Source organism: Myodes glareolus, chromosome 14 (genome assembly GCF_982192425.1).
Source record: "Myodes glareolus chromosome 14, mMyoGla1.1, whole genome shotgun sequence".
NCBI lineage: Eukaryota > Metazoa > Chordata > Mammalia > Rodentia > Cricetidae > Myodes > Myodes glareolus.
The window spans coordinates 38,239,314-38,256,137 of record NC_142039.1 but is presented as its reverse complement, the minus strand read 5'-3'; the positions used below and the strand labels follow the sequence as shown (position 1 = coordinate 38,256,137).

The 16,824-nt window shown below is 38.5% G+C and overlaps 1 protein-coding gene across 4 annotated transcripts in view; it reads right to left on the bottom strand.

Annotated features, from left to right (window-relative positions):
* Positions 1-16,824, bottom strand: part of Elmo1 (engulfment and cell motility 1) — a 516,507-nt gene that overhangs the window by 325,888 nt on the left and 173,795 nt on the right. For all 4 annotated transcript variants that reach the window (XM_085699273.2, XM_085699272.2, XM_085699275.2 and 1 more), the window contains exon 7: positions 15,366-15,401. In XM_085699273.2, the coding sequence (XP_085555399.1) occupies positions 15,366-15,401 (36 nt within the window). The remainder of the gene's footprint in view (positions 1-15,365; positions 15,402-16,824) is intronic.

The following is a 16,824-nucleotide window of genomic DNA, read 5'->3' as shown; positions in this document are numbered from 1 at the left end:
TCCATTTTCTGGCATAAGAAGGAGTTTGTGCTCAATTCCATGTTCCTGCCATGATGAGCTACCTCACCAAAGAGACCATCACAGAATGCCACACGTGCCACACGTGACTTCTACACTACATTGTATAGTAATGTGAATTTCCACACTCGGTTTTTAGTTGGTTGTTCAGACTTGACATCTACAGAATAACACATCAGATTATTTCTCTCCATTTCAAAGTCCCATAACAGAATTAGGTTGATGTTCCCTATTTTCAACTAATACAGTAAAAAAAAAAAAAAAAAAAAAAAAAAAAAGAGGTTCACGGCTCATCTACAGCCTTTTCTCCACACCCCTCCCTGCTGTCGTTCTGTTCAGTCCAGTATTAAAAAGCAGCTTTCATCTTGGAAGCCACCGTGCTGAAAGGAACCCACCAAAATGGAAGTGACTCTCACAAGACAATAAAGAGGAAGAGATTCACTAAAAAGAAACAGTTAGGTGGCCTCAAGTCATGTGGCAAAGGTTGGGCCTCCAGTTCTATATAGCAAGGGACTTCACCATCCTGGCTTCAGTTTCTTCACCTATGAGGAGCAAGTGAGGAGGGAGTCCATATGAGGTTATTTAGAAGTCCCAGAAGTTATTTAGAAAAAAGAAAGCAGCTAATGTGCCTACCCTTCCAACGGTATGGAGAAGAGCAAGCAGAGATGAGAAATGGCTAATGCCATCGCATAAAGAGAGTATTTCGAGAAGCAATTGAAGCTCAGGGTTTCACACACTATACACCCCATTGTGTAAAATACATCCTGTTCTTAGAAGCAGGAACAGCACAAGGATCCCCGAACCCTCAGGTGCCCCTAGGTGGCATCAGAGGATTGTGCCTCAAAGAAACTCCATACAGAAAGTGCATTATTGGAAATAGCAAAAAAACTAGAATGAGTAGAAAATAGGTTTTAAAAGAGAAAAGAACCAAGGAAGGTTAAATAAAACTGTACAAGTATCCCTAAATACAATAAGTCATGAGAAAAATCCACTATCGGCCCCTAAAAGAGAAAAGTGCTTCAGGATATAAAAAGCAGGTAACACATTCAATTAGTAATATTTATTTTATTACTAGACTGGGTAGGTATCTGTATTGCTGTGAAAACATTATAATGTGTGTACTGTTCAGAAGTAATACTGGCTATTTTGTTTATTTGATTAGAAAGTGTAGAACAATCTGGCAGTAGCTTATATCTCATATGCTAAAGGTTCAAGGACACTAAAAGGGTCTGCCATATCCCTCATAGAAGGATCCCATTATAGCCTCTCCTCAGCACCAAAATGTCTGACTTGGTGACTTCAATAGAAGAATCAACCAAAGAACAAGAGTAGCCCAGGAAAGCATCCATTGCTGGCTCCACCCTTCCTTTCCAGTCAGCTACCTGAGCCTAGGAGTATCCATGGCCTTAGGTCCAACATTTGTCTTCATTAGGTCCTTTAAAAACAGCAGAACAACCATATATATATTCCTTCTAAAGGAATCTACAGGCAAAATGACTCAGCTCCCCAGCTGTAATCTCATTCCAAATGGCCTTAGGGAGCTAATCATTCTCCCTTAAAATGTTCAAGAACTCTACAGAGTCCTCTAACAGGCTTCATGTCCTAGGAAAGGAAGATAGATGGAGAGAAGTGTGCTAGTTTCTGAATCTCAGTTGTCTAAGACTTCAATCTGAATAGCTATTGAGGATCAAGAACAGAAATTAACAGGCTGCAGATAGCAAACTCTGAACTTGTCGGTCATCATCAACGCTGATGACCAACAAGGAACGGAATGGTGTATCTCATTATGTGACTATCACGGTGCTCTTGGGTCAGAATTGGCCCATTCACTAAAGCAATAGCTAGATGACTGACTGATAGAAAGAATCACACAATGTCCTCCTAATGCATTCAATGTTAACACAGTAGTGTACTATGTGTGCCATTTGGAACAATATACAACACACACACGCGCAATACACATTATAGCATACGGTTATACATCTATTCCAAACATAACATATAAGTCATTATGGCTAATTGCTAAGTGACATAGTATGTTTCCATAAAGACTTTTTCACAATTAAACTACAAAACTTCAGCTGCAAGGAAAAGATACCATGCTAAATTTTTATTCTATTTTAAATCAAAGGAGCTCCTTTGAGTGAAGTGGAGATAGCAGCTTTTATTGAATACTGATGTCAATATTGACTTCCACTCCTGCGGGAGTGACTCAGACTCCACAGAGGAAAGACGAAAGCCCAGGTTCTACTTTTGAATTCAATGCTGAGTGGAGGATCAAGCCTTAAAAGAATGACAAATAGAAAGAAGCCACATGGTACATTCCAGAACATATTTTAGTGGGTGTATATATGTGTGTGTGCGCGCACGCTAGGCTAAAAGTTTTGCAGTACTGACTGCCACAAACTGCACGTGCTAGTCGACAGCCACTCTCCCAGCTGACAAACCATGTGTGCTGGAAGGATTCAAATAAATGTTTCTCGTCAACTTGTAGAGGAAACCTTCATTCCAGCAAAACCCAGCCAACCTAAAAACAAGCATGTAAACTTAAGCTGCTAATTTTGTAAAAGTTAAGGCCTTCCAAATGTTTTCTTAGGATAGTGTGCCCAATAAAGAACCAGGGAAATGATGAACATAAGGAAAACTTTTAAAGCTATTCATGAACGGTAGCAAATAGATCCTTAATTGCCACAGGCTAGGGTTCCCTGTTTAGGCTTCCCACATACTTTCTATCAAATATGGGTAACATTTATCTACGTTGGAAGTTGTAGATACCTTAATCCCTAAATTGACAGTCTACTTATCCTCCAGAATCAATTTCATTTGAATCAGTAGGCATGCTCATGACTTCTTTCCTGAACATTTAAATTGGTTATATTTCAACTAGCCTACCTGCCTGCCTTCCTCATGTCAATATCATATTGTCCCGATAACCAGTCTTACAGTGAATCTTATGGGCACCTTATGCAAGTCTCTGGGTTTATTGTTGACTCTTTTGGCTATTCTAGACATTTCATGTTTCAACTAAAATTTTAGAATTCTCATTTGCTTTGTTTTTTAACATTTTTTATTTATTTTATATATATGTGTAGTTCGGAGGACTTCATTTTTTGGTTTGGTTGGTTGGGGTGTGTGTGTGTACATGTATGGGTGCACGCACATTCCATAGCACACATCCAGAGGTCAAAGCACGACAGAGGTCAAAGGACAACTTGCAGGAGCTGGTTCTCTTCTTTCAGTTCCAGGGACTGAACCCACGTTAGTTCCCTTACCCAGTGGGACATCTCACAGACCCTCACTTTGTTTCAGTGACTTATATAACATTAAACTGAGATTTGTAGAGAATTCGTATCTTCAACATTGTTCCTCAAAAAATAAAATGGTCTCTTTTCCATTGATTTCGGTCTTTACTGTCACTTAGCAATGCTTTCATTTTTCAGTGAACAGATACTGCCCATTTTGGTTGAATTTATTCATAAGAATTTTCCCTTTTCTCATTTTGATATTCTGTAAGTGGAAAATGTAATGTCATTCCTATTTGTATGCTGTAAACAGGAAAGAGCACAATATTTTATACAGGTATATTATATCTCAAGACCTTGATGAATGTCATCACCACACATGCCAGGCTCTCTGTAGTTTTGTTAGAATTTTCTACATAATTGGGTCTTCTATACATGGAGATAATTTCATGCCTTTCTGATATTGTTCCTTTTAACTTCTGTCTTGGCTTTTCACAAAGAGTAAGAACTCATACAGAGCTCTGCCAAGTGGAAGTACGGGAAGAAAATGTATTTGTCTTCTTGCTAATTGTCAAGATAAGAAAACATCAGACTTTCCGCCATTAGTTTGATGGGTTTTTTTTTTTGTAATAGATGGTCTTTATCAAGTTGATGTAGTTCTTTCTGTTGAGAGCTTTTAATAGGAATGAATATTGGGTTTATGGTCTTTTTCTCTCTAAAATAATTACTTTATCTGATTGTTCATGTGTTTGGTAAAAGCTGAACACTGATTTTCAAATGTTTAGCTGTCTCTTGCATAAGTCACATTGGTCAGGATGTTAGACTCTTTGGTAAATACATGATGAAGCGATCTGCAGGAGGGGAGCATTACACTGGCTCATAGTTCTATACATGTCAGTCATCATCAGAGGTTGTTAAAACATGTATTTGTGTGTGTGTGTGTGTGTGTGTGTGTGTGTGTGTAGAAAAAGGGGGTGAAGAAAATGGATAACTACGCTAGCAGTTTCCTTTCTATTTCATTGGGTTCTCAGTCTCTCGGAATAGTGTCCCTCCCACCTCCACTCTTTGGAAATGACATTATTTACATACAAATATTCAAACATGCATGCATGCACACAAAACAGAGAGAGAGACAGAGAGAAAATGAGAGAGAATATTATACTTCTTTTTATTGCCTAGGTGGTTTTCAATACAATTAAACTGAAAATAGAAATTATCTATGTTCCCTCCACATATGAAAGGCTGCTGGGAGATACCATCCTTGACTTAGGACTGGCATCCGTCAAGATGTATTAGTTTTATGTATTGCTTGGTTCTCTGTTAATACCTTGCTGGGGTCTTCTATACCTCTTTTCCCTGGAAGACTGGTCTATAATTTTTGTTTGTCTTGTTTTTTGTCTGTTTGTTTTGTTTTTTTGAGGCAAGGTTTCTCTGTGTAGCCCTGGCTGCCTTGGAACTCACTTTGTAGACCAGGCTGGCCTTGAACTCATAGAGACCCAGCTGCCTCTGACTCCTGAGGTCTGAGATTAAAGGTGTGCACCACCACTGCCCACTCTGCTTCATAAATTTTAATTCCTGTATTGCCAAAGTCAAATGTCTGTATCTGTGGGATGATGCATGCCACATAAAGCTGCTGTACACCGTTCCTCCCTATCTGTTCTACATTTGGTAATTCTTCCACAAAGGTATAATGGAATTTACTTGTGTAATCATTTTCTCACACCAGCAAGGTTTTTTTTAAATAATGATCTCAACCACCTGAGGAAACATGAACACCTACAGCTACCAGGAGTCAGTTTTACTGTATGGGTTTTGCTTTTCTAAGAAGCAGAGGCTGGGATAGAGTTAGGAGATTGAGGGGCTTATTAGAAAACTAGATAAGGTCTGTGGCCTAAGTGGATAAGTCAGTAAAATGCTGATCTTGCAAGCAAAAGGACTTGGGCATGATGCTCCTGCTACTGTGTAAAATGCTGGCTGGCTATGGTGGGTGGCACATGAAACCCCAGAGCTAGGGAAGCAGAAACAGGAGGGTCCCTGGGGTGCGTGCACCAGACAGCCTAACATAATGGCTGAGTTTCAGGCCAGTGAGAGACTTTTTTTCGAAGGAAGTGGGCATCCTTTCTGGGGATAGCATTCAAGGTTTCCCTCTGGACCCCACATGCATACACACGCATGTGAGCATGCACACCCCATACTCAGGCAGACACTTGCACACAAGTAAAAAAAACTATAAAGCAGATTTATAAATCCTAAAGGTAGGATTGCGTGTGGAAAGTTTGCAGATTAGATGTCTGAGAGAGGAATGAGATAGAGTCCTATTAAACAAATGGAAAACTCTAGAACAGGTGAGTAATAAAAAGCTGCAGAATAAACTGCAGCTGTTGGAAGAGCCCACCATGTGCAGAAAGCTAGGTCCTAGTATTTTCCCCATGCTCAAAGACTAGAGGCTGCTGGGAGATAACAGCCTTGACCTAAAGCTGGCACAGATCTAAAATGTGCTTTAGTCGAAAGTTATCCAGGGCTGAACTCCTCATGACTGAGCAACCAGTGATTCTTCAAAGGAGATCAAAGCTGCGTGTTTCCACGGCAGGTACACACAGTGATTTTGATTTCATAAGGACTGTGTGCATTTTATCTAAAACCTAAAATTTGCTAGCAGAGAAACACTCACAGTGTGCCTTCATCTTGCTGTGAAAATCAGCACTCTGCAATGATGTACTCTCTGCTATTCTTCTGCTCACCTCTGTCTGCAAATAATTATTTCCCTAAAATTTCTTTATGATTTGTTTCTTTCTTTTTCCATTCATTGCTATTTTTATTCTCTACTTAATAAGTTCAAATGTTCCCTACTCCCCCAAGTATAAACTTATATGCCTTATTTTTCTTTGAAATTTCTTTCAAAGAAAGAAATTCTTTCTTACACTGTATTTTGATCATAGTCTTTGCTCTCCCTCAACTCCTCCCAGGTCCTCAAAAGCAAAACAAAACAAAAAATCAAAAATGCAAACAAACAAAACCAGTAAGACAAACACCACCAGTACCACCGCCCCCAAAAATACACAGTGTCCATTTCTATTTCTGTTGGCCCACTGCTCCTGGTCATGGCCATGCAGTCTCCACTTGGTTGACATAACCAGTAACACTCCACTGGAGAAAGATGACTTTTCTTTTTACAGAAGGCATCATTCAATTGTAAATAGCTTCTTGGTTAAAAATGGGACTTTGTGTCCCTCTGTCAGTGCTGAAATTCTGTCTGATTTGAACCTGTGCTTTCTTGTGCATGCTGTCACAGTCTCTGTGAGCTCATGTGTGTATCAGCCCTGTTGTATCTGGATGATGCTGTTTCCTTGAAGTCATCCATGACCTCTGGTTGTAACAATTTTTTTACCACCTCTTCTGCATAGACCCTTGAGCCTTGAAGGGAGGAGTTTGATAAAGACATCTCGTTTAAGACCAAGTACCCTAAAGTCTCTCACTCTCTGCACATTGTCTAGTTATGGATTTCTGTATTAATTCCCATTGACTACAAGAAGAAACATCCCTGATGAGGATGAATCAATGCACTTGTTGATGGGTAAAGCAATATATCATTAGGAATCATTTTACTGCTATGTACCCTTAGCAAAATTGTTTTCCTTTTTTTTTAAAGTCAGTTATGTGGCACACATATTATTTATACATACAGTGTTTTCTCTGCGTGTATGCCTGTAGGCCAAGAAAAGATGTCAGATCTCACTATGGATAGTGGTGAGTCACCATGTGGTTGCTGGGAATTGAATTCAGGAAGAACCAGAGGAGCTGGAGAGATGGATCGATGTTAAGAGCACTGTGTGCTCTTCCAGAGATCCTGAGTTCGATTCCTAGCAATGACATGTTGGCTCACAACCATCTATAATGAGATCTGGCATACTCTTGAGGAAGAAACCTGGTTCATCATCCTCATCAACTTAGACTATGAAACCCAATATGGACAAGTTCAACAGAACCACCATATATTCATGCTTCAGCATTGCCAGGGCACAAATTTCATTCATTTTCTTTTTCATTTTCTCTGAAAGAACAACCTGTGCTCTTAACTGCTGAGGCTTCTTTCTAGCCCAGCAAAGTGGTTTTCAACTTGAGGTTCATGACCCCTTTGGGGCTGAATAATCCTTTCACAGAGATTGCCAAAGGCAGTCAGAAAACATAGGTATTTACATAACAGTTCATAACAATAGCAGAATTAGGGTTATGAAGTAGCAACAAAAATAATTTTATGGTTGGGGATCACCAACCACCAGGAACCCTATTAAAATGGTCATAGCATTAAGAAGGCTGAGAAGAACCACTGCTGTAGCGGTGTAACATGAGGGCCAGGCTCATTGGGGTTTCTGTTCTGCCCTGTTCCCACAGCCAGCAAGCCCCAAAGAAATTCACACAGAGGTCTCCATAAGATTATAAACTGACTGGCCCATTAGCTCAGGCTTCTTATAAGCTCATGTAGCTTACATTAACCCATTATCCTTATCTATGTTAGCTACACAGCTTGGTATCTTTCTCAGCAGGGCAGGTCATATCTTGCTTCTTCAGCGATATGGGCAGGAATGGGAAAGAGCTTCCTGCTTCCCAAATACTCCTGTTCTCACCACCCGTCTCTACTTCCTGTCTGGTTGATGCACCTATACTTCCTGCCTGGCCAATCACCGTTTATTTAAAACATGATTGACAGAATACAGACAATTCTCCTGCACCATAGCAGAATAATAAGTTTTCCCCTAAACCAGACATATCTAGTCTTAGGTTCTTGGCCACTTTAACAGTGCCAGATATGGGTTCCATCTCATGGAGTGGGCCTTAAATCTAATTTTTTTTTTTAAGAAGTGGTTGGTTACACCCCTAACATCTGTGCCACTATTGTGCCAGTTTATCTTGCACACAGGTAGCTGTTGTAGGTTTCAGGGTTTGTAGTTGCATGGTGTTTTTCTCCTCTAGTAGCATACAAAATCACTTCTAGCACCATAAACACTAGTCAGTAAGGGTGAAGTTTCTAACGGGGCACCAGATTGATTTCCTCATGTTTGATGACAAAAAAAAGCGTTGTCTTCAGCAATAGAACCTTATGATAAGGTTACAGAGAGTAATTAAAAGTCTTGAAGATAGTCTTTGGTGGTTGAAAGTGTCTATGCGACCCCTTTGGTCAACAACTCAGCAAATTATAACCCATTCCTATTACTGTTGGTTTTATTTGGTGGCATAAGAAGTCTAGTTAGACCATTATCCCACCACCACTCCCAAATACGATGACTCCATTTAAGTGCCTTTCAGATATGTATTTATTTTATGAAGCTTCTACAATAGTCAGTTTTCATGGGGCTTTTGAAAGGCCTTTAGTGTTACATGTTCCTACCCATGTTCCCTCCTCTACCCTGTTTTCCCATCTTTTCCCACCAAACCCTCCTATCTTGTGTTATCCCTGATTTTCTTAATATTTTTTCAGCATAAACATTTAAAAGTGCACACTTCCTGATAAGCACTGTCTTCACCTATACACACAAAATTTGGCACCATCACTTAGAATTATTTTGTGCTTTTGATAAAGTTATTGTTCTCAACTCTTAGATAAATAAGCATGCTTTCTAATTTCTAATTTCTAACCATCTGTACTTTTTAGCTATTTATTAATGATCTCTGTTAAATGTCATTGGAATAAAACATATAATCTGTAAAATTCCAACAATTTTAAAATTTTTGAGACTCATCTGCATTTGCATCTGATCCATCATGATGAACATTTCAAATATACTAGGATTTGTATTCTTCTGTTGATTAGCATTACACTACATAAACAACACTCAGTAACGTTAATTATAGCATCTTTATGTTACTGATTTTACCTAGTATTCCTATCCATTAGAAGACAATCATCTTAAAAGCCTCAATTACGAGGTTAGGTTTATTTACTTCTATCAGTTTTTGCTTCAGGGATCTTGCAGAATATGTTAGATTCATACATATTTAGTTTTTATGTATTTGTGATGATTTATTTTTACTATTAGTTATAACTTTTTTGCTGACAACATATTTTTTTATTTTGTCTGATAGTAATAAAGTTATTCAACGTATCAGCATGTATATGATAAGTATTTTCCATTTTAACTTTTGAATTTGTATATTCCCCTCTTATATTTTATAAACAGTCTATATCTGGGGTCATCTTTTTATCTGTTCTGAGAACCCTAGCCTTGTAAATAAAGTGTATAGTTCACTTATATCTACTGTATTGTTAAGATTAAAATATATTTGTAATTGACTTCTATCTGTCCTAGCTATCGTTTATGCTGTTTCTCTTTTCACACCTTGTTTTTATGTTAAACAAATATTGTTTAGTAGCTCAATTTAATTTTTCCATTGGGTTTTCAGCTACAAAACTTTTATGAACTATTAACACACTAAGGTATACTAAGATTATACAAAAGGAAACTTGTTGGAGTACACTTTTCTATGTCCCCATTTGCTGTGCTCCTACTCCTAATGTCATATATTTTAAATCTACGTAGGCCATAAATCCCAAATAAAAGAGCATTTTAATTTCAATTTATAGTTACATGTTTTCAAACAACAATGTAAATTTTATTTTATCTTCATATAGTTATGCACTTAACAGTTTCCAAAGTGGTCTTCATACATTTCCACAGAGACCAATTTCTATCTGCTGACAGTCTCTTCAGTTTGAAGAACTTGCTTTTTATCTTATACAATGAATGTATGCTGACAAGAAGCTCTATTTTTAGTGAGTTCTTTACAATTTCATATAATGCATTTGGGTTAGTATCTCCCCTCTAGAAACCAAAAGATTATTCCATTCACCTCCATTTCCAGAGAAGATTATATGAATCACAAAATTCTGGTGACAGCAGATTTAAAAAAAAAAAAAATAACTCAACATGCTGCCTTTTGGTCTTCATTATTTCTAGTAAAAACCCCCTTTACTCTTATTTTTATTACTGTAATGTAGTAAGTTCCAAGACTGACCTGAAAGTTTTAATTTTAACTTGGATTTCAGAAGTTATTATGTTCCCAAGTGTAATTTCCTTTGTATCCATCTTTTATGGGTTTCATGAGTTTATTAACTCTATGAATTTCTATATCTCCATTAATTTTAATTTTTCTGTAATTATCTACAAATATTTTTATGTCTCATACTTCTTTTTCCTCTTGAGAATCCTTTCAGGCTCTAATTAAGTATACTTTAAATCGTTTTTGTTACTTCATAGGTCAAGTATTTACTATACAGTTTTCTATTTTTCAGCCTGAATATATACTGCAAAGCTAGGTCACATTTTCTGACACCTTCAGATCTCATTCAGCAATTTTTTTTTATTTTAACTTTTTCATTTTTTAGGATTTTTTTAAACCACTTTAAAAAATTTTTGGGATTTGTGAAAAAAATTATTGTATGTATGTAACTGTTCACCTGTATGGATGTCTATGTAGTAGTTGTATGCAGTAATCATGAAAGCCAGAAGGCATCAGATCCCCAGTAACTGGAGTTACAGACTGTTGTGAGCCTCCATGTTGTGAGCTGGGAACTGAGCCCAGATCCTCTAGAAAAGCAGCCAGTGCTCTTAACCATTGAGTCATCTTTCCAGCCCTTACTATTTCAGCTTGTATTTCATGGTATCTGCTTGTATTTCATGTTTTCTATTTCTGTGTTAAGACTTCACAATAGTTCATTTATTATTCTGTATCTTATTTTTCAAATCATATTTTTACTATTAATTTCTGTTAGAGTACAAAAGTAATGAGTTTCAATATGACATTAATATGACATTTTCCAATGTCTTTCACTTGACTTTTGTTCAAATTTACACTGCCATTGCCTTCCTTTATCCTCTATTCCTTGCCTCTATCACACAACAACAACACACACACACACACACACCACCACCACCACCACCACCAACAACAACAACAACAACAACTACTACTACTATGACTACTATTATTACCTAGAAAAAAAGTTCTAGAATTTTCACCTGCCAATATCAATACCTTGTCTTACTGGGTTCAGTTTTCTACTAAGTATTCTTTTCTCCCTCTCTTAAATATGGCTCATCCTTAATGTTTTTCTTCTATATCGTAATTAATGATACACTAGATACTGAATAAGATTGTCAGTCTTCATAACTCAGACTTTTGTTCTAGTAGGTCAGCTCAAATACATTCTGCAGTGACAGACAGCTCACATCTCTCAACAATCCTTGTTTCCAGCCAGGACTCAGCCTTTATAAACCAGGCTTTCTGGAAGTCTACACACATGCATTTACACTGCCGTAATATGTGATGGATTCCTAAATAAGTCACATAAAGATGCAGTATCTCAAAACCTGAGCTGTCCCCCACCCCATGGAGTCTTCTTAATATTCTAGCAGCCTGTTGTCCCCAAACTAGTAACTGCTTAACCCTGAGGCTCTCTGCTAGCTCATCTACTGGGCCCAGCAGGTATTCTGCAACAAACTGAAGAAAACACACAAATCTCACTGAATCCCATTTGTTCCCTCAAGGACTGATTCCTTCTATGTTTTCCCTTTAGTATCACCAAACAAGAGTTTCTAGATGCTTTGATTATAACACTTACTATAGATTTTTTTCCATCATTATCTGTGCTAGTCTGATTACACTACTCTGTCATAGCAGAACCGGGGTTGTGGTTAGAGACTTTTGTCCATAAAGACAAAGGAACATCATTACACTGTTCAGTGGTTCAACAACACAAAAGTTAAAATTAGCCGGCAATTTTTAAAGAAAATGTATTAGCTAAGAACCCCAATTCTACTAACTAAGCAAATTTAGGAAGCTGAAGGTAAGTTTTTATCCTCGCTCTACCATCTGATTTTAACCTCTGTACCACAGAAGTGACCCTCATTATTCTGACCTTGGATGGTAGATTTAAGTGTAGCTTTAAAGTAATGAGTTTAAAAGCTGAGATGGCATGTTCAAGATATATCTCAAAAGACTGTTTCTATTGCTTTACCTAAGAACTCCTACTATATTAAAATGTGTGAAACTAAAATTTAGATACTTTATGCAGAAACACATCATCCCATTCCACTGTATAATAATTTAATACACAAAAAAGTTTCCAAATTAATAGTCTTCCTTTATGGGAGCAGTGGGAGAGATTACTGCCCTGAACTCAGACTACAGAATTAAGTAAACAATATTATGTCTAGAGTAGTGGTTCTCAACCTGTGCGTCCTGACCAATGGAAAATACATATTTCCAGTAGTCTTTAAAACTGAGACAACACTCAATAGCAAAATTACAATTGCAAAGTGACAACGAAAATAATCTTATGGTTGGGGTCACTACAACATAAGGAACTGCATTACAGGGTCACAGCGCTAGGAAGACTGAGAACTACTGGTCTGGAGGCTTAAACCTTGAAGTTAAGCCAGGTGGTGGTGGCCACACCTTTAATTCAGCACTTAGTAATGCAGTGGCAGGCAGATCTCTAAGTTTGAGACCAGTCGGGTCTATAGAGCAAGTTCTAGGATATCCAAAGCTACACAGAGAAACTCTGTGTTATGGGGAGGGGTGCACATTTTGAGACAGTATTCAGCTTTCTGGGTCAAACTGAAAATATCTTTTTGGTATCTTAGTACCACAGGAATGTATTCAATCTGCTTTAGCAACTTTGTTAGACATGTATGAACATACTCTGCTTAATAGATTTTTTTAAAAAACTAACTTATAATGGAAAATTAAAAAAAAATATTTTTATTTATATTTATTAATGTGTACCTGAATATGTCTGTGTGAGTATCTACCATGTGTGTGTCACTACCGGTAGGAGTCAGAAGAGGGTGTTAGATCCCCTGGATCTGGAGTTACAGGCAATTGTGAGCTTGCCCAATAAGAAGTGCTGGGAACCAAACTTGTGTCTCCAGAAGTTCACAGTAGGTGTTTGACTGCTGAGCCATTTTGCCAACTCCCAACAGAGACGTTTTAATTGGAGAGATAGTTGATCTGAAAGGAGTGTAGAATAGTGAGGATAAAGACTAAGTAGGAATGGCAGTGGGGAGATATGGGAGGGGCGATTATGAGTTGGTTAACCACAGCCAAGGATTTATGAAAAGGCCTTATGGAAACAGAGTAGTTAGTACAGAGTAGTTAGTAAACTAATCACTAAATATAATCTTAAAATCAGTTCCAACAGAATTTCCCTATATGAACGGATAGCGCTACTCCCAGAAAACATGGGTTATTAAATGAGAATCAGAGTGCAAAATACTGAATATCACTATGAATTACGGATCAGAGAAACTCCCAAAGTTTCCAAAGCAACACAGGTTACCACCATTGCCTTTGGTGAGCCACCATAACGACATGATACGACCACAAACTTCAGCTGTCTGACAGTGAAAACAATTCCAAACTGAAACTCTCTCCCTGCTGACTAGCTTTCATAGAGCCAAAAGGTGCTACGCAGGCTGCTGGGAGGTAATAGACACCAATGGTCCTAGTCAGCACTGGGATCTGAATGCTGCAATACCAACCTACCAGTCAAGATGGACTTCTGCTGCAATAGTGGCATTACAGCAAGGGCTAACTGTGTGCTATCTGCTCTACAGGAGAGAATTCCATGCTGGTACTATCATTCTGGTCAAAAGTCCATGGCTAGATTATAGTCCCTTTGGTAGAAGTTGCTGTTGTTATCAGGTCATTGGTCATGCTGTCAAATTGCCTTCCAAATACTTATTATTGTACCCATAGGCCTGAGCTGCTCTGAACCTTGGTCAGAGATGCTTCATTTTGCAGAGGGCAGCTTTCAATGGTACAAATAAGAGACTAAGTGCTCATCCCATAATGGGACATGCTAGGGTGGAGAGCTTGCTTAACGGTTAGGAGTACTTTCTGTTCTTCTGGAGGGCCCAAATTCAGTCCCCAGCATCCATATTTGGTGGCGTACAACAACCTATAAACCCATCTCTGGGGCATTCGACTCCCTCTTCTGGATTCCACAGCAGACACACACACACACAAACACAAACACCATATAGTCATATGTACACACACATATACATACGATTAAACAAAATTTTAAGTGGACATGCACATTTATTAAACACACATGCACATGTGCATGCACACATGCGCTCACACAGATGCAAGCAATGTTCAGGGAATGTTGCAGAATGGGACACTAGAGAGAATATAAGGACAAGAAAACGGGAAAGAGTACTATGAAATGCTATCCTAGAGACATGATATGGCTATCAAACTCATGAACACATAGCAGCTGTGATTATCTGAAGAAGACCCACATGAGATCAAGCCGTAAATGGGAGAGGCACTCTTCAATCCCCACCCCTTATTGAAGAACTACAGGCAGTCGGTACAGATTGGGGAGAGAAACATTCTTTTTATGGGTGTGATCACTGGTACCATGGTCCATTGTGACCCTCTATGTATGTACAGGAAGCAATGATTAGACTTAGTGGTTACCAAAACAAACATGCCTACAAGCAAACATGAAACAAGTTGGGAATAACATACCAGGAAAGTTGGAGGGGATCAGGGATACAAATGATTATATTTCATTGTACACATGTATGAAATTCTCAATAAGAAAGAAAATTATTTTTTAAAAAGTAGCTTTTAACATCTCTAGACATAAACGGAATGTAGGCAACTTAATACATAGGAAATGGGTGAGCAACCAGTTTTTTCAGACTCAAATAATTTTCATTCTATGTACAAATCCTTTATATAGAGAGATCTTTTGTTTTCTAAGACACTGAAGAAAGCCAAACTCTAGCTCTGAATGTCACATAGGCCACAAAAGAGAACATTTTATGTAAAGTAATGCATAAAATTATGTCTATCATTGCTCAAGGAAGACAGCAACTCAGCTTTGATCATTTGGTGGTAACAATCATAAAATACCCTTTCTGCCACAAGTAAATAGCAAAAGGAAAAGAACTAAGTTGTTTATAAGAACTTCAAACAAAAAGGGAAAACACTCAAAATATCTAGATGCATAATTATAAAACAAGAGGCCATAACTTAATTATGTAGAGTAAATAAAGTATGAAATCACATCAATAGAGGATGTATTCTTACCAAGGCTTCATAATCTTCTGCAACTTCTGGTATCGGCTGCAAAATTAAAAAGAAATAAATATATGTATGAGAAACAGTCTTCAAAGTAATGATTTCTCCAAAAGAAACCTATCTTAAAAGAAAATTCAGGATTAGATACAGGACAGTAGAAACACTTGTCCATTTCAAAGCATGAGCCAGAATAATCGTTCAACAGTTACAATGATAGCACTCAGGCGACCAGGATGGGCCCGTATTCAATGGGAGAAGACTACCCAAGGAGCAAGAATGGGTGACTTTGCAATGGGCAAAGCTGTGGCAAAAGGACTCTACCAGAAAGAACCGATTTTCTTTCTTCAGACAAATCCCCACTGCTAGTAATCTCTTCCCCTTCTCGAGAGCAAGTGCATCCTCCCGGGAACAATAGCGATCGGTTAGGATACCAGGACTGAAGCTTGGAGATGGGGCTTGTGACAGACAACTCTAACTGAATAAAGGACATGTGGGCTTCTAAGTGTGTGTCCATTTTAAAAATATTTTACACTTGTTCATTTTAAGCCAAGCCTCCTTTATGGAACCCAGGCTGACCTTGTACTTGCAAGCACCCTATCCTCCTGCCTCAGCCTCTGATGTGCTAGGACTACTAAACTGAGAAAAGAAAAATTGGAAGACACTTCCCAGGGACAACACCTCCCAGGCTCAAGAAGACAGAGATAGACTAAAAAGACTATTTCTCAAAGCACCTTCGCTTCCTCAATCCAGCCAGATCAATCCAGCTTTAAATCTCCCTTCAGTGTGCTGTTCTGTGGATTAGTGTCTGCCCCTCCTTACAGTTGGTCCCACCTATAAGAAACAGACTGTACTGTTCCATTTTCAGTACAAGGTGTGCTTGGAGTTCATCAGTTACAGACAAAGATAGGCAGGAGGTGCTAGATCCCTCTCTCCTCCAGCTGCAGCTGGTGCCTGATTCTCTGGTGACTCTGAGACTTGGGAAGTCCCAGGCGGTCTGTGTGTGACTGAGCCTACCACTAGAAAAAGGAGAGGGTGTCAAGCCCCAGAATATTTATTAGATAAGACTTTGTACCCTAAACTGCAGAGACGGGTATTTGGGAAGGGGAAATATCTTGACCTATGGGAGAAAACAGGAATTTTTCATGATTGGGTAATTCAGAAACCACTGTCTTAAGCCTGGTAGTGGTGCACACATTTAATCCCAGCCCTCGGGAGGCAGAGGCAGGTGGATCTCAGTGAGTTCGAGGCCAATCTGGCCTACAAAGTGAGTTCCGGGACAATCAGGACTGTTACACAGAAAAGCCCTGTCTCTAAAACAAATCAAAACAACAAAACAAAACTACTGTCTTGTGCCAGATCAGCACGCCAGTCACTTTTGGTTTCTCTCTGGGCCGGTGCCACTGTTTTCAGAGCAGTATGTTAGAATGTTGTTTTTTCACTAGTCTCTTGAGATCGCCATTATCTTATT